The sequence below is a fragment of the Lacerta agilis genome, chromosome 1 (genome assembly GCF_009819535.1).
Source record: "Lacerta agilis isolate rLacAgi1 chromosome 1, rLacAgi1.pri, whole genome shotgun sequence".
In the NCBI taxonomy this organism is placed as follows: Eukaryota; Metazoa; Chordata; class Lepidosauria; order Squamata; family Lacertidae; genus Lacerta; species Lacerta agilis.
The window spans coordinates 1,951,893-1,978,682 of record NC_046312.1 but is presented as its reverse complement, the minus strand read 5'-3'; the positions used below and the strand labels follow the sequence as shown (position 1 = coordinate 1,978,682).

Genomic DNA, 26,790 nt, shown 5'->3' with positions numbered 1-26,790 from the left:
GGGAGAGACCCAGACCGGACTCTGCAAACTTGCATCGATCCTTCACCTCCACCGAGTGCTCTGTGCCAAAGCGGCCGAGAGCAGTGTTGAGGTACAACACACCCTTAGCCACATTGTGCTGAGCTTGGATTTAAGTCCTGACCACACCTTGAAGCAGTGAAGCTGCAGGAGCCGTCAGGGCACAGTCCCATCACAGCTGCTTAATAATAATAATAATAGTAGTAGTAGTAGTAGTAGTAGTAAATTATTTATACCCCGCCCATCTGGCTGGGCTTCCAACAAAATATTAAAATACAGTAATTCATCAAATATCAAAAACTTCCCTAAACAGTTACAGGTAGGTACCCGTGTTGGTCTACCATAGTAAAAAAATAAATAAATAAAAAATCATTCCAGTAGCACCTTAGAGACCAACTAAATTTGTTCTTGGTATAGTTGTTTATTTCTTTGACATCTGGTGGGAGGGTGTTCCACAGGGCAGGCGCCACAACCAAGAAGGCCCTCTGCCTGGTTCCCTGTAACCTCTCTTCTCGCAGGGAGGGAACCACCAGAAGGCCCTCGGAGCTGGACCTCAGTGTCCGGGCAGAACGATGGGGGTGGAGACGCTCCTTCAGGTATACTGGGCCGAGGCCGTTTAGCACCAGCACTTTGAATTGTGCTCAGAAACGTACTGGGAGCCAATGCAGATCTCTCAGGACCAGTGTTATGTGGTCTCGGCGGCCGCTCCCAGTCACCATTCTAGCTGCCGCATTCTGGATTAATTGCAGTTTCCGGGTCACCTTCAAAGGTAGCCCCACATAGAGCGCATCGCAGTAGTCCAAGCGGGAGATAACTAGAGCATGCACCACTCTGGTGAGACATTCTGCAGGCAGATAGGGTCTCAGCCTGGGTACCAGATGGAGCTGGTAAACAGCTGCCCTAAGGAGGTAAGAAGATCCTGGCTGCTGGATCAGGGCCAAAGGGGTGCTATCAAAACCAGCATCCTCTTCTCATGGTGTCTCCAACAATGAAGAGAGTACATAGTCATCGTACCTGGTAGCTGCTGATAGCCTTGCGCGCATTTGTCTAGCCCAGGCACAGAGGACAGCTGCTCTGTTTATCAGCGAAGGTGCATTTGCATGTATATGTGTCTGGTTCCAGAATGTGTGTAAAAGCATTACGGGCGAGTGAATCCGTATTTCCTGCTACACTGCGTTAGATTATGTCTAATCTCCCTCCGTGAGCATGTTGTGTTATGCACGCAGGTGTACAACATGGGATATGATGACTTGTCGATTTAGCCAGATTGCTTTTTTAAAAAATGTGGTTTTTAAAATGTATTGACTTGTGCTCAGAATTGTTACTGGGATATGTTAAGAGGAAGCAAAATCCCAGCCCATCGATAATACATGGCGAAAAGAGCAGAAATGTAGAAACCTGGTTAGGTTGCGGGGGTGGGTGGAAGGCGGGAAGCAGTTGGAGCTGCAGAAATGGAGGAAAGAGAGAGAGAAATTGACCCCCCCCCCCCAATGTTTAAATTACTCAGGGAAATGTGCTTTTAGCACAGAGTCCGAAAATGTTTGGCATTGCTTTGCTTTTGGGGTCTGTGTGTTTATGTGTATGTATATGAGGAGGACGATAGATGAGAGAGAGAGAGAGAGAGAGAGAGAGAGAGAGAGAGAGAGAGAGAGAGATATGCGCTGAGCTGAATCCTAGAACAATAGGATCCAGAATGCAGCAGCCTGATTGGTCTGCAGGAGCCACCCAATCCAGCTCCAGGTGGAAGTGAATCAGCGACCTGATTGGCCTTCAAGATCAGCCAATCAGGCTCCTGGAGGAAGTGAATCCGCAACCTGATTGGCCTACAGGAGTAGCCCAGAATTAGCCAATGATGCGGGGCCCATTGTGTAAACAATGTATATATAGCAGACGTTTGGGGGAAAGACTCATTCCTTGCTACTATGACCTGAATAAAGCGCATGAAATTCACACTTGACTCCGAGTATATTTCAGAGAGAGAGAGAGAGAGAGAGAGAGATCTGGGGCTTATTCCAATGTTTCTGCTTGTTGTTGTTGTTGTTTAGTTGTTCAGTCGTGTCCGACTCTTCGTGACCCCATGGACCAGAGCACCCCAGGCACCCCTATCTTTCACCGCCTCCCGCAATTTGGCCAAACTCATGCCAGTCGCTTCGAGAACACTGTCCCACCATCTCATCCTCTGTCGTCCCCTTCTCCTTGTGCCCTCCATCTTTCCCAACATCAGGGTCTTTTCTAGGGAGTCTTCTCTTCTCATGAGGTGGTCAAAGTCTTGGAGCCTCAACTTCAGGATCTGTCCTTCCAGTGAACACTCAGGGCTGATTTCTTTAAGGATGGGTAAGTTTGATCTTCTTGCAGTCTGTGGGACTCTCAAGAGTCTCCTCCAGCGCCATAATTCAAAAGCATCAATTATTTCTGCTAACCCTCATTAAATAGAATAATGGACTGTACCTACTGAGTAACTGGATCAAATGTACATCTAAAAAGCCCCCAATAACTCTCAAACTGCTAAGAGTTATTGAGAACTTTCCTTCTGCAGTAAAACAAAACAGTGGCACATAAGTCATTGGGGTGAAGAGTTCCATACCATATAAAGTACAAAAACTTACAAATGCACATACGCTAAGCAGGGAGATTCCAACCAACCATTGGTAAGAATTTTCTGAGGGTGTTGCTCAACCCTAGAACAGGAAACCTCAGGAGGTGGTGGACTCTCCTTCCTTGGAGGTTTCTAAGCAGAGGTTGGATGGCCATCGGTCAGGGATTCCATAGCTGTGACTCCTGCATTGAAGGGGGGTTGGGCTGGATGACCTTTGGGGTTCCCTCCCAACTACACACTTCTATGATTGCATGAGTCTAAGCCAGGGGTCAGCAAACCTTTTCAGCAGGGGACTGGTCCACTGTCCCTCAGACCTTGCAGGGGGCCGGACTTTATTTTTTGGGGGGCAGAATGAACGAATTCATATGCCCCACAAATAACCCAGAGATGCATTCTAAATAAAAGCACACATTCCACTCATGTAAAAACACCAGGCAGGCCCCACAAATACTCCAGAGATGCATTTTAAATAAAAGCACACATTCTACTCATGTAAAAACACCAGGCAGGCCCCACAAATAACCCAGAGATGCATTTTAAATAAAAGCACACATTCTACTCATGTAAAAACACCAGGCAGGCCCCACAAATAACCCAGAGATGCATTTTAAATAAAAGCACACATTCTACTCATGTAAAAACACCAGGCAGGCCCCACAAATAACCCAGAGATGCATTTTAAATAAAAGCACACATTCTACTCATGTAAAAACACCAGGCAGGCCCCACAAATAACCCAGAGATGCATTTGAAATAAAAGGACCTGTTCTACTCATGTAAAAACACGCTGATTCCCGGACCGTCCGCGGGCCAGATTTAGAAGGCGATTGGGCCGGATCTGGCCCCCGGGCCTTAGTTTGCCTACCCATGGTCACTCTAAGCTGGGGGGGGGGCGGTGTGTCTGCAGCATCTCCCTTCTCAGCTCAGGGAGGGAAAGGCCTTGTGACAGACTTCCCTCCAGAAAGCGCAACCCTTCAGATCTGGTAAACGCTCTTCAGAAACTGACAATCGCGCCCGGGGTCTGTCCTTCAACAGTAACCTTTCACGACCGCTCAAGGGAAGAGTTATCAGCTGCAATGCCAGGTAAGCAAACCTGTCACCGGATGGATCGGAGGCTTTCAGCTCCGAGAGCTCCCAAATGCGATGCCGCCCCCCCCCACCCACAAACAAGGGTGTTGCTTCCCTAGAGAATAACATAAATGTGTTTTCTGGCCCGGTTGACAGCCTGGAGGCGAAAGGTGTGTCTTTGTCCATAGCAGCAGGTTATGAGGAGGGGGCAGGAGGGGCCAGGCATTTATCTTGCGGCTTTTGGTTTGTTGGGGAGGGAGACTCGCACAGGGTCCGTATCCCATTGCGCATGCAAGAATTTTCTTGGGGGGGGGGCAGCCTTGGAAAGCACTGCAGGGTTGCAAAGGGTGGGGAGAGAGAGAGAGAGTGCATTTGCAGAATAAGGTGTGACAGTATTCAGAAAGGAACAGAGAGAAGGAGGAGGGGGAAATACCTCTCTCCAGTAACCTTGAAATTCAATTTGAGAGATAAAAAGGGGGCTTGATAAAAAAACGAGCGAGGAGCTTGGAGGGGGCAGCAAAGAACTACAGAAGAAAGGGAATGAGAAAGCCCGGAAGAGACGGGGTCGGTGCAGGTGGGGGGCAGGAGAGATGCTTTTGTGTGGGTCTTTTTTAAAATAATAATAAAAAGCAGACAATTATACCGCACAGAGGAAGAAAACAGACTTGCAAAGGAGAAGCATTAGATTTCATGAAATCCTGAAATAGGAGGGCGATGATCAGGTGCAGGAATGCACTTCCTCCTGTATAATAATAATAATATATTATTCCTGCCTAAAGGAGCCTGCTAAAGGAAGAAGATTGCCTGGCGGGCTTCACAGAGGCTTCAAGGAGCTGTTTCTGGATCAGGCTCCTCCTGGGCATGGGGTACGGATGCGACCCAAAGCCCAGCAGAAGCTGTGGGGTTGCAGAGCAGAAGGTGGGATTCAGCTCAACTTTTGCACTAGCGCAAGAATTACATAAGAACCTCGGAAGAGGCTGCTGGATCCGGCCAGTGACCCATCTGGTCCAGCATCCTTTGACCATGAACATTTGCCCCCCAGACTCCGCTTCCAGCAGAAGGAACAGAGCAGAGCTAGGAAAGGTCTCTAAGATTGGAGAAATGAGAAGCAAGATGGACACATCCTTTCATTCCTACTCGGAGGATGATGGCCTGGGGGAAGTCCTGAGAGAGGTCTTGGAGGATCACATTTGGATCCTGGACCTGACTCCCCCAAGTAATGGTCTTACTGGAGATGGGGAAGAGCCTTAGATGGTCAGAAGCGAAGTCCAGGGCTTTAGGCAGGGATCTCGCCCAACCCAAGCTGGAGATGAGAAGGATCGAGCGTGGGCCGTTCTGCATGCAAAGCAGATTCTCTAATCAGGGGGTCTTTCCCTGGAGAGCCACTCGCAAGCAGTGTGGAGTCCCCACTGTTTCTCAGACTTCAGTCCCCAACTGTGGTTGGAATACAACTCCCATCACCCCTTGCTAGCTGCTAAAGGTAAAGGACTCCTGGACGGTTCAGTCTATTTATTAATAATAATAATAATAATAATAATAATAATAATAATAATAATAATATTTTAATCAGTTTTATAGATTTAACAACCATATTAAACAGTCTCACATTCATAATTTAAAATACATTGTTGTCTAGACTTCCCGCTTCCCTCCTCATTATGTCCATTTTAATACATTTGTAGCAATTTTCATGGGGACCCAGGTGGCGCTGTGGGTTAAACCACAGAGCCTAGGGCTTGTTGAACAGAAGGTCGGCAGTTTCAATCCCCGCGACGGGGTGAGCTCCCGTTGCTCGGTCCCAGCTCCTGCCCACCTAGCAGTTTGAAAGCACATCAAAGTGCAAGTAGATAAATAGGGACCACTCCAGCGGGAAGGTAAACGGCGTTTCTGTGCGCTGTTCTGGTTTGCCAGAAGCGGCTTTGTCATGCTGGCCACATGACCTGGAAGCTGTCTGTGGACAAACGCCGGCTCCCTTGGCCTATAGAGCGAGATGAGCGCCGCAACCCCAGAGTCGTCCACGACTGGACCTAATGGTCAGGGGTCCCTTTACCTTTACCTTTTTAGCAATTTTCATATTACTTTTTATTTCTTACATCTAAATTCATACATTCTTTCTGTCCATACATTTTAACCCCTTAGCCTAAAGTTAATTCCCAAAGATATTCCTTTATTTAACTTTATGGGTTTTTTTAACCAAAATCTCATATATTTTTACCCCTCAACCCCTGGACCCGGGTTGCCCCAGAAGACACAGCAAGATCCATAAGACAATCCACTTTCAATTCCCTTTGTTCTACTTAAGTTAACGTCCCTTGGACGGTTCAGTCTAGTCCAGGCACGTCCAACTTCCAAGAGACTGTGATCTATTCCCATTATATATATATATAAAAAACTGGCTGTGATCGACCCATTGTCATTGTTGAGCTTTGTTGTTAAGTACCACACAGGAGATCAAGTTACTTCATTCCGTGATCGACCTGGGACACACCTGCGATCGACCTGTTGGGCATGTCTGGCTCTAGTCAAAGGTGACTATGGGGTTGCGGCGCTCATCTCGCTTTTCAGGCCCAGGGAGCTGGTCCACAGATAGCTTTCCGGGTCATGTGGCCAGCAGGACTAAACCGCTACTGGTGCAACAGAACACCGTGACGGAAACCAGAGCGCACAGAAACGCCATTTACCTGCCCACCTCAGCGGTACCTATTTATGTACTTGCACTGATGTACTTTTGAACTGCTAGAGGGTGGTGCTGTGCTCCAAACCACTGAGCCTCTTCGGCTTGTCGATCTGAAGGTCAGCGGTTTGAATCCCCGTGACGGAGCGAGCTCCCGTTGCTCTGTCCCAGCTCCTTGCTAGCAGAACCAGTGCTCAGGGATGTGCTCAGGGATGTGCTCAGGGAGGTTGTTTTCTGCTGCTCCAGAGAAGCGGACACGGGGCAATGGATTCAAACTTCAAGAAAGAAGATTCCACCTAAACATGAGGAAGAACTTCCTGACAGTAAGAGCTGTTGGACAGTGGGATTTGCTACCAAGGAGTGTGGTGGAGTCTCCTTCTTTGGAGGTCTTTAAGCAGAGGCTTGACAGCCATCTGTCAGGAATGCTTTGATGGTGTTTCCTGCTTGGCAGGGGGTTGGACTGGATGGCCCTTGGGGTCTCTTCCAACTCTAGGATTCTATGATTCTATGGGAGTTGTAGTCCAACATCGACTGGGGACCCGAGTCTGAGAAACACTGGAGAACAGTGTATTACTGAGCTGGATGAGCCAATTGCAGCTTCCTCCACATCAAATTCTTCACACTCCTCTTCTTTCCTCTTTCCTTTGTCAGGAAACCTTTGGTGATGAGGGCCTTTGTCAAAGGCAAAACTCACCCTCAGGACAGGGGCCGTGAAAGGGTAGCCCTCTCCTCCTCCTCCTCCTCCAGGGTGCTATTTTGTGCTTCCGTCCTCCTGACACACCTTACACAATCCTAGTGCTCACTTTTCTCCGCAAATTGCAAAGCGCTTGTTGGCGGAAGCGCAGACAGGGCCAGCCCTGCCAGAGAGATCTGATTGCCAGTCAGCGGCGATGATGAACTTACAAGTGGCCGCTGAATCGTAGAAAACCTTGCGTGCGTGTGCCACATTAGGAAGAATCATTTCCAGGTAAAATTTACAAACCCCGGACGATTCTAATTTGTTCGAAATTACGCGTAAGTGGCTGTCTCTCGCTTGTACATTATCTAAATTACTAGCAAATTGGTCTGTTAGCTTTCATTACAGAGGACATGCGGTCGCAAAAAAAAAAAGCGTCGGCTGGGCTTATGTTTTGTGCTGTTGCGCAAAAGGGCGGCAGCGTTCGGGACCCGACTCGTGAGTTTCGTGGCGGATGCAAGTTGGCTCCGCTTCAAGGAACCGTGTCGGTTGATGGCTTCCCTTTCCCATTTCAGATTTTGTCTGAATGCAGGGGGAAAGCGCTTCGTTTGCTTTTCTGCGGTGTTTATTTTATTTTAAAAGGCTCGCGGGCCGCTGAATCACAAAACTTTTCCAGTGGCGTGCATGGCAAAATATTAGATGAAGGAGCTAAATCGCGTAAAAATAGACTCCCGCTGGATCAGGCCGAAGGGGGGGCGTGTTCTCCAAGGGGCCAAGCAGATGTCCCATTGGGAAGCCTGCAGACTGGTCATCTGCTATGAGAAGCAGGATGGCAGCCTCAATGGGGCTTTCACCCCAGGGGGGGTCACCTTCTTCTGCATACCCTGCAGGTGTCCCGATTTTCCAGGGACAGTCCCGGAATTACAGAAGCTATCCCGGTTTCTGATTTGACCCCAGAACACCCCGGTTTTCCTCTTCCCTCCCTGCGAGTATAGGGCAATATACAAATTTAATAAAATAATAATAAATAATAACACCGGTAATTAAAAGAAGTTGTATGTAGGTGCAAAAATGGAGTCCTGTTTATACTGGGAAAAATTACCTGCACCAAATGAAGGAAATGTTGAAGCTGGCATATAAAGCCCTTTCTATAATTTTGAAGGGAAATGTCACCAATCCACTTTAAATTCTTTAATTGCGATGATTCAAGCAGCCAGCCATTTCTTAGGAAGCGAGGGAGGCGTTTATTCCTTTATTGTAAATGGAGCCTTACCCTGCAAGCCTTTACATGTCTACTCAGAAGTAAGCCCCACTGTATTCAATGGAGCTTACTCCCAGATAACTGGCTAAAGACTGGGCAGCCTCACACTGCAATCCTAAGCAGGTTTATTTGGAACTAAGTCTCACTGAGTTTAATAGGCTTTACACTCTGGTATGGTCTAAACCACAGAGCCTAGGGAGGTCAGCGGTTCGAATCCCGCCGATGGGGTGAGCTCCCGTTGCTCAGTTCCTGCTCCTGCCAACAGTTCGAAACCACATCAAGTGCAAGTAGATAAATAGTTACCGCTCTGACGGGAAGGTAAACGGCGTTTCCATGCACTGCTCTGGTTCACCAGAAGCAGCTAAGTCATGCTGGCCACATGACCCGGAAGCTGTCTGCGGACAAACGCCGGCTCCCTCGGCCTATAGAGCGAGATGAGCACACAACCCCAGAGTCGGACGCGACTGGACCTAATGGTTAGGGGTACCTTTACCTTTTTATGGTCCTGATCATTCTCACAGTTTCTGTTATTATTGTTGTCATTTTCAATCTTTAATGAAAACTCTGTTGGTGCCTTTTGCAAAGAAGCACCATTTGAGCTGGAGGAACGATGCTTTCTCCGACTGCTGCGTTGCGCCTTGAGATCCCCGTTGAAACAGGAGGCGACATTCCCCGAGGTTCTTTAGCAGAAATACGGAGGTGGAGTTCGGGGGTTACTTTAACAAGTGAGTGCCCAGGAAAGATCTCCACGCACAGTGGCGTGACCCAGATAAGGTGGGCTAGATATGTTGTCGCTGATGTTTGTTTGTTTCTGAAAAGGTCAGGCCACACGCTACCCAGAAAATAATTTTTGGAAGGGAACCAAAAAGTCAATATATTTAAAGCTGCAAGAATCAGAGAACCTGATGCTATTTTGTTAAAACACACACACACACAAACACACACCTGGATTCGTTCATAATTTAAATATGGATTTGCTAACGTCGATTTTCTTGTGAACTGAAGAGTTTCTACATGGAACTGCATGAAATGTGGAGAAACCTGTCAGTTTATAGGAAGACCTTCTCCTGAATCAAGCCATACACTGACGGGCAGCAGCTCTCCAAACTCTCAGAGAGTCTTCTCCCCCTAAGTGGAGATGCCATGGGAATTGAACCTTCTGCACTCAGAGCAGATGCTCTACCCCTGAGCTAGGGGACCTGCACTGAAGATTGTGAAAATGAGAAGCAGTGAGAAATTGAAATGGACCCATTTTCCCACCGCTGCCTAGCCTGAACACGACACACTCAACTTCTGTATGTGCAGCTGGTCAGCTGAAACATGCAGCCGTGCCTTCTCACATACATTTCTCTGATGAAAATAGAGACGTCCCATTCCATCATGATAATTTTACTTTTTTATACCCCACACATCTGATTGGGTTGCCCCAGCCACTCTGGGCAGCTTCCAACATATATAAAAACATAATAAAACATTAAACGTGTTTTTAAAAAACCCTTTCCTATACAGGATTGACTTCAGACAGCTCTGGGGTTGGAAAACTCCATACCCTCCATGATTTCTTGAATGAAAATAGGGACATCCTAAGGAAAAGTGGGACATTCTGGGATCAAATCAGAAACCAAGACGGCTTCTCTAAATCAGGCGACGTCCCTGGAAAATAGGGAAATTTGGAGGGTCTGTTCTTACCCTGCAAATCACAATTGTGCTTTTGTGTCATCATCATCATCATCATCTTCTTCTTCTTCTTCTTCTTCTTCTTCTTCTTCTTCTTCTTCTTCTTCTTCTTCTGCGATCCCTTGTAGCCAAGTAAGATTGTCTTCCATGAACACGGTCTTAACAGTGAGTCTGTAAGTGACTGTGGAGGCCAATTCTGGATCCACACGTCCTTCCACAGTGGGGACATTGGTTTCCGGGTGGGAGTTGATCACGGTGAGGGTTTGCCAAGCATGCCTTTCTCTTAGCATGTTTCTCCCTTGCGTCCTGAGTTCGAGTGTCTTCAAAGCCCATGACACCTTTGGTCAAGGCTGTTCTCCAATTGGAGCGCTCGCAGGCCAGTGTTTCCCAGTTGTCGGTGTTTATATTACACTTGATAGAGTCTTTAAACCTCTTTTGTTGTCCACCAGCATTACGCTTTCCATTCTTGAGTTAGGAATAGAGTAGTTGCTTTGGAAGATGATAATCAGGCATCCGCACATGACCAGTCCAACGAAGTTGATGTTGAAGAATCCTTGCTTCGACACTGGTGATTTTTGCTTCTTCCAGTACACAGGCATTAGTTCACCTGTCTTCCCAAGTGATGTGTAAAAGAATTTCAGAGACACCGTTGATGGAATCTTTCAAGGAGTTGGAGATGGCATTTATACCGCAAGTGGTCCATGTTTCACAAGCATACAGTATAAGGTCGGTAGTACAATAGCTTTGTAGACAAGCATTTTGGTTTCCCTGCAAATGTCCTCAAACACTCTGCACTTCAATCGGGAGAAAGCCGCACTCACAGAACTCAGACGATGCTGGATTTTGGCATCAATGTCGGCCCTTGTGGAAAGATAACTGCCCAGGTAGGAGAAGTGATTGACACTTTCCAATGTTACACCATTGAGTTGGATTTTGCTTCAGAGCTGTTTTGTGCTTGTTGGTTTTTAGGATGTTGAGCAATAGGCCAAGCATCCAGTGCCTGAGCAAAACCCCCACTGTTGTGGGTTTGTGGTTCCTTTTACGAGCCCCTCAAATACCTCCAACATGAAGTGTATCGTTGGCAAAAGGAGACTGCTGCTCTGGACATGGTCAGGGAATCCATACTGGCAATATTTTTATGGGTATTAAGAGCCTGCCAAGTGGTGCCCACTCCAGTCGCTTCCGTCGTGTTTTATTTCCTTCTCCCAGGCCCTTCCTAACTGTGGCTAGGAAAGTGCTCAGGACGTCCATCGCGGGGCCTGCAAAAGCCTTGTGTTATTTATTTTCTGCAGTATTCATAGTCTGCTCTTTGTCGAATGTTTTCAATCCCAGAGTGGGGGGGGGGAGCGAAGCAATAAAAATAAACAGGGAAATACAATACCCCCAAAAAAGAAAATCACATAAACAGGGCCAGTAAACAATGGAAAAGATTCTGTTGTATGGTAACCAGGCAAGATTGCAACGGCATAAATTAATATTCTCAATTCAATGGCGTGTGGGCCTTGAGACCAGCAGGGTTGCCAGGCCTCCAGGGTCTGAGAGCAGAGATCTCTGCAGCAGCTTCTGTGCCCCTTTGAGGGAGAAGGAAGGACAATTATAATAAAAATTAAATGTTTTCTTACCATGCAAAAATGGGGAAAGGGGGTTGCTTGACCTTGAACAAAGGGAAGGTTTTGCCTCTAATGAATGAATAGGAACCACCATACAGATGGGGTTGCCATGAAGCATGGCTGGAAGCTTATTTGAGGGACACATATTTTGCAAATAAATAATAATCATAGCCGTTCCTCATAAGGCATCGTTTCCAGGCCTTTGACCATTTTGGTTTCCCTCCTCTGGACACCTTCCAGCTTGTCAGTATCCTTCTTGAACTGTGGTGCCCAGAACTGCACACAGTATTCCAGGTGAGGTCTGACCAGAGCGGAATACAGTGGTACTATTACTTCCCTTGATCTGGATGCTATACTCCTATTGATGCAGCCCAGAATTGCATTGGTTTTTTTAGCTGCTGCATCACACTGTTGACTCATGTCAAGTTTATGGTCTACCAAGACTCCTAGATCATTTTCACATTTACTGCTCTCAAGCCAGGTGTCACCCATCCTGTATTTGTGCCTTTCATTTTTATTTTATTTTTATTTTTGCCCAAGTGTAGTACTTTACATTTCTCCCTGTTAAAATTCATCTTGTTTGCTTTGGCCCAGTTGTCTAATCTGTTAAGGTCATTTTGAAGTGTGATCCTGTCCTCTGGGGTATTAGCCACCCCTCCCAATTTGGTGTCATCTGCAAACTTGATCAGGATGCCACACACACACACACTGCCACACACACACCCCGGCCGCGCCTGCTAATCGAAGCCATTTCCACCCGCCTCCATTGATGCATTGCTCTCTTTTTCTGTGCAGTCCGTCTCCTCTATGCAAACCACCTCATCCAAAATATGAAGTATGGAGTGATAATGCATAAAACATCGGCTGCGGAGTAGGTTATTCTGAAGAGCCGTAAATTATGCAGGCTTCATGGAACTTTAAAGAAGTCTGTCACTGTGGCAAATGAGAATCCCTCGAGAGCCGGCCTCGTAAGGCCCCCTCCTTGTGATTTGTGACTATTTCAGCAAATAAAAGTTTCAAATTCACTACAAACAGGCTTGAGATATATCTGTCTCTTGGAGAATACTCTGGTGACTGGCGGCAGGAGACAGATGCCGAGAAGGGAGCCCTGCGGCGAGGAAGAGGATCTGAAGAGGATTGATTCAGACACACGCCCAGCCTTTGCGATGATGGGCAGCCCAAAACCACTTTGCGGGGTAGGTGGGGGAGCTTCCTGTGACATCAGAATTTAAGAACAGCCTGCTGGATCAGGCCGGTGGCCAGTCTAGTCTGGCATCTTGTTCTCACAGTGGCCAAACAGATTAGTCCCGGCTTCTGATTTGATCCCAGACTGTTCTGCTTTTCCTTTTGATGTCCCTATTTTCATCAGAGAAATGTTGGAGGGGATGATATACACAAGTTTCATTGCCACCAACTGTAGATGCAGCACAGAGCCATCCAGGCTAGTATCCATCAATAGACCTTTCCTCTAGGAATTGGTCTAATGCTCTTTTAAAGCCTGCCAATGGAGAATGGATGCTTTTGAATTCTGGTGCTGGAGGAGACTCTTGAGAGTCCCATGGACAGCAAGAACGTGTCCAGAGGAGGGCAACCAAAATGGTCAAAGGCCTGGATACGATGCCTTATGAGGTACAGCTTAGGGAGCTGGGTATGTTTAGCCTGGAGAAGAGAAGGTTAAGGGGTGATATGATAGCCATGTTCAAATATAGAAAAGGATGTCATCTAGAGGAGGGTGAAAGGTTGTTTTCTGCTGCCCCAGAGAAGCGGACACGGGGCAATGGATTCAAACTCCAAGAAAGAAGATACCACCTAAACATTAGGAAGAACTTCCTGACAGTAAGAGCTGTTGACAGTGGAATTGGCTGCCAAGGAGTGTGGTGGAGTCTCCTTCTTTGGAGGTCTTGAAGCAGAGGCTTGACAGCCATCTGTCAGGAATGCTTGGATGGTGTTTCCTGCTTGGCAGGGGGATGGACTGGATGGCCCTTGGGGTCTCTTCCAACTCTAGGATTCTAGGATTCTATGATATGATTCTAAGATCAAACCTATCTATTCTGAAGGAAATCAGCCCTGGAAGGACAGATCCTGAAGCTGAGGCTCCAATCCTTTGGCCACCTCATGAGAAGAGAAGACTCCCTGGAAAAGACCCTGATGATTTGACAGATTCCTGGAGGAGGAGAGGGCTGGCAATGCCAATTGAAATCTCCTAAACACCATGGCTGTGCTCTGCCTCCACAGCAATGCTTCTGAACACCGGTATTTTGGAAAGTGCCCTGTGAACCTCAGCACTATATGAAACTAATCAATAAAATGAAAATTAATAAAACAGCAGGTAGAGAGACGGCACTTGTGCTCGGCTCCTGCCAGGGGGCTTCCCAAAAGAGGCATCTGCTTCGCCACTGTGAGAACAGGATGCAAGACTTAAGCTGAGATTCCTGCATTGCAGGGGGGTGGACTAGATGACCCTTGGGGGTCCCTTCCAACTCTATGATTCTATGACTAGATGGGACACTATCCTGACCCAGCAGGGCTCTTCCTACATTCTTATATTTAGGCTTGGTTTTTGGCGCTTTATGACCATCTTCGTTGGGAGGCAGGTCTGTTGCCAGGATTCACATTGCACCCCTGGGAAGCAGAGGCGTGGAGAGGAGGAGAGATTCGCATCGAGAAACCTCAACGTTAATTGCAGGTGAGGTGCTGATTGTTCCCAGCACCCGGTTTGCCAGGAGCCCGCCTGGCGGATCTGCTGTGAAACAGCCCTTTGACAGCCTTCCCAAAGCCGGCGTTGATTTCAATGGCTGCTGTTTGCAATCCTTGATTGAAGCAGGTTGCAAATTGTTCCGCTGCCTGAGGAATCAGCAGCCAAGACGCCAAAATCATGGCAATCTCCTTGCAGGAGGAAGGTTCCCCCTCACCTGCTTTGATGTTTCAAGTGCAAGGAAGGGACGGGGGTAGCACTGTGGTCTGAACCACTGAGCCTCTTGGGCTTGACGATCAGAAGGTGGGCAATTCAAATCCCTGCGACGGGGTGAGCTCCTGTTACTCTGTCCCAGCTCCTGCCAGCCATCTGAACTTTCGTGTGCATGCACACTTCTTCAGATGCACACGAAAGCTCATACCAAGAACAAACTTAGTTGGTCTCTAAGTTGCTACTGGAAGGAATTTTTTATTTTGTTTTGGCTGATAGGTGTGGTTTCACCCATTCCCACCACCCTTCTGAGTAATACCCCTCCCCAATCTCTCGCTATATATAAGGGTCTGGCGACTTCTATTTCAGTGTATCTGAAGAAGTGTGCATGCACACGAAAGCTCATACCTAAAACAATCTTAGTTGGTCTCTAAGGTGCTACTGGAAGGAATTTTTAATATATATTTTTATTTTGTTTCATAATTACAGTATCCATCTATGTATTTGTAATAGTATAACCAAATCAGCATTTTTTTATATAACTGTAAAAACTACTATGAAAATTTATTATTCCAAAAATGAAACCTCCATCTGGTTGTAAATATTAAGATTATACCGGCAAGAAGGATGCTTTCTGTAAAAAGAAATGATTTAAATCAAGACTAGTAATTTAAATCGATTTGATTTAAATCAAACCCACCCTGGTCCCTTCCAACTCCACAGTTCTCTGATTCTATGAAAACATTGATCTCCCTACGTGGCTCAGGATTGTCCACACTGCTCTGCCAGTGAACTAGGAGCTTCCCCAGCCAGACCCACCTGAAAATCCCAGTCCAGGTGTGCCTCCAGCTCCCTCCCTCACCTGGATCTAATACTGAAATTCATCAGAAGGGGAAAAATCTGTAATTTTAGGGGAGGGGGCAGAGAGTTGAGGAAAAGAGAAAGAACTTTAATTGCCCTCCTGGGGACTCAGAATGACCTGTAACTCTCAGCGCTGTTTAAAACCGTCTAATCTCCTGCCTGTCAATCAAGCAGATGCCTGGAGCCACAAAAGGTCTTTGCGCCTCCACAGGCTGGAAGGATCTGGCCCATTAATAGCCTGAAGGCTGGAGGAAAGATGACCGAGGAGGGCAGCTTCTCTGTAGGGGCCCAGCAGAGCCGGGACACCCAAAGGATGTGGCTAATGACGATGGTCACAAAGGACGTGTGGGTCGTTGCTGGGGGATGTGCAAAATTGGGAGTGTCTCTTCTGTCATTTATTTGTTGTGAAAGGTTCTGCACTTAGGCAGAAGCACCCAGATGCACACAGGTAGGATGGGGGACACACCTGGCTTGACAGGAGTACACAGGAAAAGCATCTAAGAGTCTTAGTCCTTATCCACATTCCCACTTGTCCTGCTGCTTCCCCCCAGAGAAAACTGCTCTTTAGTACTCAATCGGAGCAAACAGCAATGCATGTTTTCTCCAGGTGGACATTTGCTCTGAATTAGCACTAAAGAGTGGTTTTTTCCCTGGGAGATGAGAGGGGCAAGATGAAAACAGCTCAGACCGGTACTTTCTAGGCACAGGATGAGTGGCAGTGTGCCCATAATAGACCACAAGCTTAATGGAACCCACAGTGTGATGCAGCAGCAAAAAAGGCTAATGCTATTCTAAGCTGCATCAACAGAAATCTAGTGTCCGGATCAAGGGAAGGAATAGTCCCACTCTATTCTACCTTGGTCAGACCACACCTGGAGTCCACTTCTGAACACGACAATTTAAGGATGATCCTGACAAGCTGGAACGTGGGCAGAGAAAGGCGACCAAGTTATTAAATGGTCTGGAAATACAGCCTGATGAGGAACGGTCGAGGGAGTTGGGTATGTTTAGCCTGGGAAAGAAGAGACTGAGAGGAGGTATGATAGCCATCTTCCAACATCTCAAGGGCTGTCATATGGAGCGAGCTTGTTTTCTGCTGTTCCAGAGGGTAGGAACCAATGGATTCAAAGGAGAGGAAAGGCGATTCTGACATACTGGTAATATTAGGAAGATATTTCTGATGGTTAGAACTGTTCAACAGTGGAATGGACTTCCTCGGAAGGTGGTGGGCTATCTTACTGTTGTGTATTGATTCAAGGGTTATAATATCTGTATTACTATTGTCTGTATTCACATTAGGGGGAAGTAACTGCCTTCCTGTTCCAGAAAGAACAGCTACTATTGGTTCATTCAAGTTGCTGTATTTGGATCCTCAGTCTTATTGGTTCCCAGCAAAAGGCAGCTTTGTGATTGCTTGAGATTGTTCCCTCCAAAATGTATCCTATCCTTTTCTAGCCAGTCTTCTGTCCCTATAAATGTAGCATCCCTCTCCTCAGTTCCCCAGTCTTGTTTGTCTGAATAAAGAGTGTTACATGAAGAAGCTGTCCCCTGCCTGCTATGTCAGAGCTGAAATCACTTGCCGAATCACGATCCCCACGTTATAACAACTTACACTTTTAAGCAGAGGTGTGTGTGTGTGGGGGGGGTCATCTGCCAGGGGTTCTTAAGCTGTGATTCCTACCTGGGACTCCTACTGCCAGAAAGTTCTTCTTAACTGTTAGTTGGATTCTCCTTTCTTGCAATTTGAGTCCCACCCAGGAGAATGAATTACAGGCAGTGAAAAGAAACTCTTAAAACCTTGATGGGTGGAGGGAATGTTGTAAAAAACAGAGAGCCAGGAGATCTTCTGACGATCGAAGAAATTTGCTGATGAGTTTACAGCCTTGATGCTTCCTCTGTGCCTGGGATTGCTCTGTCTGATAAGGCTGTTGCTTAGTTACCCGGTCGCAACGACGCTTGTTATGTGACTTATTGTCTACTTGTGTGCAAAGCTAAGGAAGGCCTCTGTGTAATTTATATAGGCTTGGCGACTCTGCTTTTGGTGGGTTCTGACCTAGCAAAACTGTCTCCAGCACCACAACCGGTGTGGTTGACTGAAGAAAACCTGTTGCAATCCCCTCTCCTCTCTTGCAGATCCCCCCGCCGTGGAGCCCACCTTCCTGGAGATCCGCCAGGGCCAAGGCCGAAGCGTCACCATGACTTGCCGCGTGCTGAGGGCTTACCCAACCCGCGTCTTGACCTTTGAGTGGCGGCTGGGCAACAAACTCCTTCGGACGGGGCAGTTTGACGCCCAGGACTCCACCGAGTACACGATCCGGAGCCTTTCCAGGGACAGCTATGGGATTTACAACTGCAACATCATCAACGAGGCGGGGGCTGGGAGGTGCACCTTTCTGGTGACAGGTAGGCTTCCCCCCTGTACTGCTCGGTCTAGGGCTGGCAGGGCAGGATGGGGCAGGGGACAGAGGCTTCCCCCCAACCCCAGGATTGCCAGGATGCCAAGGTCTGCAGTGCGCACTCCAGAGCATGGAAATGCGGAACAGGTCCCTTCTCTCTTGGGTGCAAAAGACAGGCCACCTTCCTCCATCACTGATCAATGTGGGCAGGCAGTGGTCACTTTGTGGTGGAGAAAAAGCAGTGTGCATGTGTTGAGAGCATGTTGTCATAATTGTGTGTAGGTGTGTGTGTGTGTGTGTGGGAGAGAGGGAGAGAGAGAGAGAGAGAGAGAGAGAGAGAGAGAGAGAGAGAGAGACTCCAAGTGTCCCTATTTTTCCAGGGACAGTCCTAGATTTACAGGAGTTGTCCCAGCTTCTGATTTGATGCTAGAATGTCCTGTTTATTATTACAGGTGGGTAGCCATGCTGGTCTGCCATAGTCGAAACAAAATAGAAAATTCTTTCCAGTAGCACCTTAGAGACCAACTGAGTTTGTTCTTGGTATGAGCTTTCGTGTGCATGCACACGAAAGCTCATACCAAGAACAAACTCAGTTGGTCTCTAAGGTGCTACTGGAAAGAATTTTCTATTCTGTTTATTATTATTATTATTATTATTATTATTATTATTATTATTATTATTATTATTCCACCCTATACCCGGTGCTCTCAGGGTGGTTCACAGAAAAGATCACAATATATAAAACCAAAATAAAAACAATAAGCCAATAACACCCTCCCCCCCAAAATAAGAGCCACATTTAAAAGGGTATAGGATGTCAATCAGGTCAACCAAAGGCCTTTAAGAAATGTTTTTGCCTGGTGCTTAAAGGTATATAACGAAGGGGCGAGGTGAGCCTCCCTGGGGAGGGGGATTCCACAGACAGGGAGCCACTGCAGAGAAGGCCCCGCTCTCATGTTACCACCCTCCGGACCTCTCAAGGAGGAGGCATATGAAGGAGGGCCTCAGAAGATGATCTCAGGGTCCAGGTAGGTTCATATGGAAAGAGGCGGTCCTTGATGTATTGTGGTCCTGATCCGTTCCTTTGGACATTTCCTATTTTCACTGGAGAAATGTTGGAAGGCGTTCTGCATGTGTGTGTAGGAATGACTTGCGGATTTAGGATGTAATTTAGACAAATTTATGGAGGGGAAGGGTAAAAAAATAAAAGGTCAATGACCCCTGGACGGTTAAGTCCAGTCAAAGGCGACTCTGGGGTTGCGGCGCTCATCTCGCTTTCAGGCCGAGGTAGCCGCCGTTTGTCCACAGACAGCTTTCCGGGTCATGTGGCCAGCAGGACTAAACCGCTTCTGGCGCAACAGAACACCGTGATGGAAACCAGAGCGCACAGAAGCGCCGTTTACCTTCCCGCCACAGTGGTACCTATTTATCTACTTGTGTTGGCGTGCTTTCGAACTGCTAGATTGGCAGGAGCTGGGACAGAGCAACAGGAGCTCACTCCATTGCGGGGATTCGAACCGCCGACCTTCTGATCAGCAAGCCCAAAAGGCTCAGTGGTTTAGTCATGAGGCATGAATGTCAGAGGCAACAATGCTTCTGAATGCCAGTTGCTGGAAACCACAGGAGGAGAAGCTCCTTTTGTTTTTGCATCCTCCTTGCTGGTTCCCTGCAGGCACCTGGTTGGCCCCTGTGAGAGCAGGATGCTGAGCTAGATGGGCTATGGGCCTGATCCAGCAGACTCTTCTGATGTTCCTTGGGGTGAGGAGAAGGAATGTGCGGGAGGAGGCAGGGTTTGCATCATCTCTGGATTTCTTGCCTTGAGCTCAGCTTTGGATTCCCCCACCTTCCACAGAGATCCGAAAAGAATCCCTTTGACACGGTTGCTTTTGTCCGCTGCGTTGTCAGAAGCCCAAATTGCCGGCGCAGAGAGGAGCCTCGGGGGCCATTAACGTCCCTCCTGCTCGCTGCCGAGTCCCTGTTTAATAGCTCTGGCACTCATTGCCCAACAATTTGCCACCCATTACAAACAAGCACAGCTCCGTCGCTCTCCCCTGATGCAACGGGGAGATGCTCTGGGGCTCCGCAAGGCAGACCAGCCGATCGTCACTCAGGCTCTTCATTCAGAGCAGATTATTCAACCGCGATGGGCAGCCGCCTGCAACCGGATGTTGTGCCTCCCAGATGTTGTGTGCTACTACTCCCATCGGCCAGAATGGTGATTTGGAATTGTGGCCCGAAACATTTTGTGGAAAACCAAAATAGAGAGAGTTGAGTTCTGGAGGCAGCAATGCTCCTGGGTACAAATTGCTAGAAACCACAGGAAGGTGTTGATTTCTGGTTCACCTGATGCCACAGGGTTCTGTCTTGGGCCCAGTCTTATTCAACATCTTCATCAATGACTTGGATGATGGGCTTGAGGGCATCCTGATCAAGTTTGCAGATGACACCAAATTGGGAGGGGTGGCTAATACCCCAGAGGACAAGATCACACTTCAAAATGACCTTAACAGATTAGAGAACTGGGCCAAAGCAAACAAGATGAATTTTAACTGGGAGAAATGTAAAGTACTACACTTGGGCAAAAAAAATGAAAGGCACAAATACAGGATGGGTGACACCTGGCTTGAGAGCAGTACATGTGAAAAGGATCTAGGAGTCTTGGTAGACCATCAACTTGACATGAGTCAACAGTGTGATGCAGCAGCTAAAAAAGCCAATGCAATTCTGGGCTGCATCAATAGGAGTATAGCGTCTAGATCAAGGGAAGTAATAGTACCACTATATTCCGCTCTGGTCAGACCTCACCTGGAATACTGTGTCCAGTTCTGGGCACCCCAGTTCAAGAAGGATACTGACAAGCTGGAACGTCTCCAGAGGAGGGCAACCAAAATGGTCAAAGGTCTGGAAACGATGCCTTATGAGGAATGGCTTAGGGAGCTGGGTATGTTTAGCCTGGAGAAGAGAAGGTTAAGGGGGGATATGATAGCCATGTTCAAATTTATAAAAGGATGTCATATAGAGGAGGGTGAAAGGTTGTTTTCTGCTGCTCCAGAGAAGCGGGGCAATGGATTCAAACTACAAGAAAGAAGATTCCACCTAAACATTAGGAAGAACCTCCTGACAGTGAGAGCTGTTGGGCAGTGGGATTTGCTGCCAAGGAGTGTGGTGGAGTCTCCTTCTTTGGAGGTCTTGAAGCGGAGGCTTGACAGCCACCTGTCAGGAATGCTTTGATGGTGTTTCCTGCTTGGCAGGGGGTTGGACTGGATGGCCCTTGGGGTCTCTTCCAACTCTAGGATTCTATGATTCTATGATGGGCTTCCCATTGGGGCAACTTCTTGGCAATTGTGAGAACCGGGTGCTGGAATAGATGGGTGACCAGTCAGATCCAAAAGGCTCTTTTGATGCCCCAAAGGAAGGATGTAACTGTCAACTCAAGGGATATTAATGCCACCCAAGTCAGCTTTGGATGACTCTCCTTCTAGCCCACGTTTCTCTCATGTAGGAATGGGGGAAGAATTCAGTTCCATTTGCACGGAAAGTCAAACTTACCGGTAGTTAATTTGCACTTCCTGACACAACATACAGACTGATGAACAGCCGCCTTTGGAAATTCGTTTTCTTCCAAAATTTGCTCGCTAATGTGTACAAGAACAGATTTACTGGAGTTAAAGGTGCATTTTTTAAAAAAATGGATATATTGGTGAAAATGGATGGCATCGGGGATGATTGCACAACATTTTTCACGAGGACTTTAAGAAATAACAATCACAAGCCGATCTGAAAATGCACAGAACCAAATTTAAGATCAGAGAGAGAGGAAAAAAAGATAAACTGAGCTTGACATATTTTCCCATCTGCACAGCACTGGCAGGGTTGAATCAGGGACCCCCTCCCTGTCTCTCAGCTCTTCCCTACAAAGAGAGGTGCAGGATCGAGGCCCATTACCTGCCGATGCCTCATTCTGCCTGTTGGCACCCGTTGCATCAAAGGCATTATGGAACCTCTCATCAACTTAACTTATAGATAGGCAGAGAAAAGTACACCAAAATCCTTGGATCACTCTATGTCTTCTGTTAGGGATTGATTCCTGTCTTCATCACGCAATCCTGGATCCTAGGCTGAACCCCTCACTTGGTTTTATTGCATTGCAAAATAAAAAATAAAAAAGGATATTGCAAACCATTGTGTGGGTTGTTATGAGATAACTTGTAGAACAAGGTCTTTAAAAAAAAATCGTGATTTTGCCCTCTGGCAGACAACTCTTTACAAAGTGGACTCTGGAGGTTGCAAACAGACTTGAGTTCTCGTTGAGTGTTTTGTTTTTAAACCATGAGCGCCATTTCATGTCTATGGGAGGGCTGAGAGGCTTCCAGAACGCAAGACCCTGCTGCATTAGCCCAATGACCCCTCGAGTCCCTCATCCTGTTCTTACAGTGGTCGTCCAGATGCCCCCATGGGAAACCTGCAAACAGGATTTCAGCACGAGAGAACTCTCCCCTCCTTGGGTTTCCAGCAACTGGCATTCAAAAGCATTCCTGCCTTCAACTGTGGAGCCGGATCAGAGCCATCCTGGCCGGTAGCTGTCAATAGCCTTTCCCTCCTCCACGAAATTGCCTCGTTCTCTTTTAAAACCCTCTAAGTGGGTGGCCATCACTGCCTCCTGGGGGAGCGAGTGCGGCAGTTTAACCAGGCGCTGCGTGAAAAAAGTGCTTTCTTTTATCCACCCTGAACCTTACAGCAATCGGTTTCAATGGATTTCCACGAGTTCTCGTCTTACAACAGAGAAAACCCTTTCTGTATCCATTTTCTCCACTCAGCGCATGATTTTTATAAAGTGCCACTTCCTTAGGTAAAGGTAAAGGGACCCCTGATCATTAGGTCCAGTCGTGTCCGACTCTGGGGTTGCGTGCTCATCTCGCTCTATAGACCGAGGGAGCCGGCGTTTGTCCGCAGACGACTTCCAGGTCACGTGGCCAGCAGGATTAAGCCGCTTCTGGCGAACCAGAGCAGTGCACAGAAATGCCGTTTACCTTCCCGCCAGAGCGGTACCTATTTATCTACTTGCACTTTGATGTGCTTTCGAGCTGCTAGGTGGGCAGGAGCTGGGACCGAGCAACGGGAGCAAAGAGAGAGAAAACAAAGGACAAATGCCCTACATCACGGAAACACAGTAATACAAACATCCTGCCTCCGTCACTTCCCACAATGTGGAATGAAAACAGACACCGTCATGTGATATAAACAATCCCACGACTGCAACACGGGAAAGGAATCCTAACACTTGATACCTCATTAGACCCATTGTTGCCCCCCACCATCCCAGTGGATGCATCAGACCCTGGACCGGCAACAGAATACCGTATATACTCGAGTATAAGCCAGCCCGAATATAAGCCGAGGCACCTAATTTTACCCCCCCCCCAAAAAAGGGGAAAACTTTCTCGCTGCTCGTCCCTCCGCCCCTGCCCGCCTCACTCGAGTAGAGTGCTGAAAAAGTCGGCCTATACTTAAGTATATACGGTAATTCTGGAATCCTTAGAGAAACAATGTGAGGCATCTTGGCCAGCCCCAGGAAGTCTCCCAGAACCCACGTTAGAATGCATTAAAAGAAATCCATGCAACATTAAAAAAAACCAGCTAAAGTTCCCATTCCTGCATTATGGGTGGTTGGCCTAGAAAACCCTTGGGCTCCTTTCCAACTCCACAGTTCTATGATTCTATGATTTCCCACCATGAACTCCATCACTATCCAAAGCCAGACCTATCAGATTGTTTTATGTTGCTAATAATAATAATAATAATAATAATAATAATAATAATAATGGTGTTTCCTGCTTGGCAGGGGGTTGGAATGGATGGCCCTTGTGGTCTCTTCCAACTCTAGGATTCTAATAATAATAATAATAATAATAATAATAATAATAATAATAATAATAATTTTATTATTTGTACCCCGCCCATCTGGCCGGGTCCCCCCAGCCACTCTGGGTGGCTTCCAACAAATATCAAAATATTAAAATACATGAAAGACTCCCAAAGTCCTGGAGAATTTTGAAATGTGCAGAGTTCCATAGAAACCACGGAAGCCACCAAGCAAAGATGCAAAGCTATATTTATTTTTGCAGAAGGGCGAAGGTTCAGTGGGAAAGTGTTTATTTTCAGTGCAAATCGTTCCATTTGCAACCTCCAGGTTCTCAGAAGAAAGCTTTCAACAAGGCAGCATTCGATAAGAGGAAGGGTCACAGACAGTAAAACTAGAAAGCGCCTGATTTGCATGAAGAAGGTCTCAGGTTCAACCCCTGGGGCTTGGACCCTCCTCTGTCTGGAACCCCCTGGGTAGCTGGTACCTTCAAGTCCGTTGAATACCCCAGAGACATCCGCTGTAAATGATGGCACTCAACTGAATGTGTTTCCTTGTGGGGTCATGAGAACAAATCACCTGTAATTCTCCCCTCCCTGCAAAGGGAGATTTGAATATCAGACTGACTGTTAGTTATTAGCTTCCTCTTTTAAGTCCAAATGAAAGTTGGAGGCTACAAAACAGCAGGGTAAGTTATAGGTTTCCATAGGAGCCTTAAGAACGGTTTCCACGATTTTTAAACCTCCCGCAAGGACAGGGAGAACATAAGTCTCTTTTTCCCTAGCTCTGCCATCCAGGGTGGCAGTTTCAGAGTCCTGCAGGCCATGTATCTGCTACCTCTTTGAAGCCCTGACCCCCCAACAGGCAAAGTTCAAACGAAGCCATCCCTCACCTTTGATGCTCTGAAGCTCTGGTTCAATTCACACAGCCAGTTTAACACATCAGAGCTCTCACGAGGTGACCTTTTGTGTCCGGCTGAGTCATCCGGCAAATGTTCTGTGACGTCTTGGGCACCATGTCGAGACCTTCATGTGCCGCCTCCTCATTCAGTCGGCAGTTCAGAGAGCCAGCCTATATGCAAAGAGATCAACGTCCTTCCTGGAGTTTGCTTGGCTTTTTAGTGTATGAGAAGAGGCGGTAAATGGGGACATGGCAGAAGTTTATCAAATGATGAGTTGGAAGGGGCCTCTCGTTCAACCCCCCGGCAATGCAGGAATCTTGGATAAGGGATCCCTGACAGCTGCTTCATCCAATCTCTGCTTTAAAAACTCCAAGGAAGGAGAGTCCACCACCTCTCGTGGGAGTCCGATCCACTGCTGAACAGCTCTTACTGTCAGAAAGTGTTTCCAAATGTTTAGGCGGAATCTCCCTTCTTGCAACTTGGAGCCATGGGTTCGGGTCCTACCCTCCAGAGCAGTAGAAAGCAAGCTTGTTCCCTCTTAGAATCCTAGAATCCTAGAGTTGGAAGAGACCACCAGGGCCATCCAGTCCAACCTCGTCCCAAGCAGGAAACACCATCAAAGCATTCCTGACAGATGGCTGTCAAGCCTCCGCTTCAAGACCTCCAAAGAAGGAGACTCCACCACACTCCTTGGCAGCAAATTCCACTGTTCAACAGCTCTTACTGTCAGAAGATTCCACCTAAACATTAGGAAGAACTTCCTTTCTTGTAGTTTGAATCCATTGCCCCGTGTCCGCTTCTCTGGAGCAGCAGAAAACAACCTTTCTCCCTCCTCTAGATGACATCCTTTGATATATTTGAACATGGCTATCATCTCACCCCTTAACCTTCTCTTCTCCAGGCTAAACATACCCAGCTCCCTAAGCCGTTCCTGATATGGCTTAGTTTCCAGAGCGGAATACAGTGGTACTATTACTTCCCTTGATCTAGATGCTATGCTCCTATTGATGCAGCCCAGAATTGCATTGGCTTTTTTAGCGGCTGCATCACACTGTCTTCCATGAGATATTTGAAGATGGCTGTCATATCTCCTCTCAGCCTCCTCTTTTCCAGGCTAAACATACCCAGCTCCTTCAACCATTCCTCATATGGCTTAGTTTCCAGACCCTTGATCTTCTTGGTTGCCCTCCTCTGCACACCTTCCAGCTTGTCAACATCCTTCTTAAATTGTGGTGCCCAGAACTGGACACGGTATTCTAGGTGTGGTCTGACCAAGGTAGAACAGAGTGATACTATGACTTCCCTTCAGACCTGGACCACCCATGAGGCAGGCTGAGGTGCCCTGTCTGCCCTGCTACCACCACCAGTGGTGGAGTAGCAGAGCCTGGAGTGGTGCCGGTTTCTGGTGAGATCTCGCCAAAATCTTGCCAGATCTCACAGGAACCGACTACTGCTTCACAAGTATCCCCACACAAACCAGGTAACAAAAGCGTCTGTGCCAGTGGGGCAATGCCATCCCTACTTCACTTGATCTGGAAGTGATACTTCAATTGATGCAACCTAAAATGGGATTCTTATTTTTAAGCTGCTGGATCGCAACCTACCACCTCAGTCCCAATATACCAGGTCTAGTTTATGAAATGGGTAGACATGTGCCAGGATTTTATAAAAAAAATAATAAAAAAATAATAATTCCTTCCAGTAGCACCTTAGAGACCAACTAAGTTTGTTCTTGGTATGAGCTTTCGTGTGCATGCACACTTCTTCAGATTTTATATTTAATCCTGACCCGCCATGCCACAATTCTGACTTCAGAGGACATCCCAGAATAGATAAGGAGAGGGTCTATAGAGATATCAAACCAAACCCACGAGGAGCCAAGTTCGAAAGGGATCTTTTGTGGATTCAGGAAAGCACAATACGGCAGCAAGGAGATGTCTAATTATTTTGCAACAGACACAGCCTGACCAAACTACAGTCTGCAGGAATAACTAAAAGCTGTTCATTAAACCGCAGACTATTTAATACTGCTGGCTCCTTTATTTTTCGGTTATTAAAGCACTTGATCCGTCAGTGACCCCCCACACACCTACAAGCTCCAGTTTAAACAGAAACGCGTCTGTATCCCTCCGTTCACACAAAATGTCAGGGCAGGATTAAGCCCACCCTGTACATTTCCTCCCATAGTCAAAACTCTGCTTTAAGTCTTCAAAGCTTCCAGTAAATTATCGCAGTGGGTCTTTCCAAAGACGCTTTGCCACGTCCGCAGCTGATACGCCAATTATGG

At 47.2% G+C, this 26,790-nt stretch overlaps 1 protein-coding gene across 1 annotated transcript in view; it reads left to right on the top strand.

The window, feature by feature from the left end:
- MDGA2 (MAM domain containing glycosylphosphatidylinositol anchor 2) overlaps window positions 1-26,790 on the top strand; it is a 377,896-nt gene that overhangs the window by 291,065 nt on the left and 60,041 nt on the right. The window contains exon 9 of the mRNA XM_033158260.1: window positions 17,480-17,749. Coding sequence (XP_033014151.1) covers window positions 17,480-17,749 — 270 coding nt within the window. The remainder of the gene's footprint in view (window positions 1-17,479; window positions 17,750-26,790) is intronic.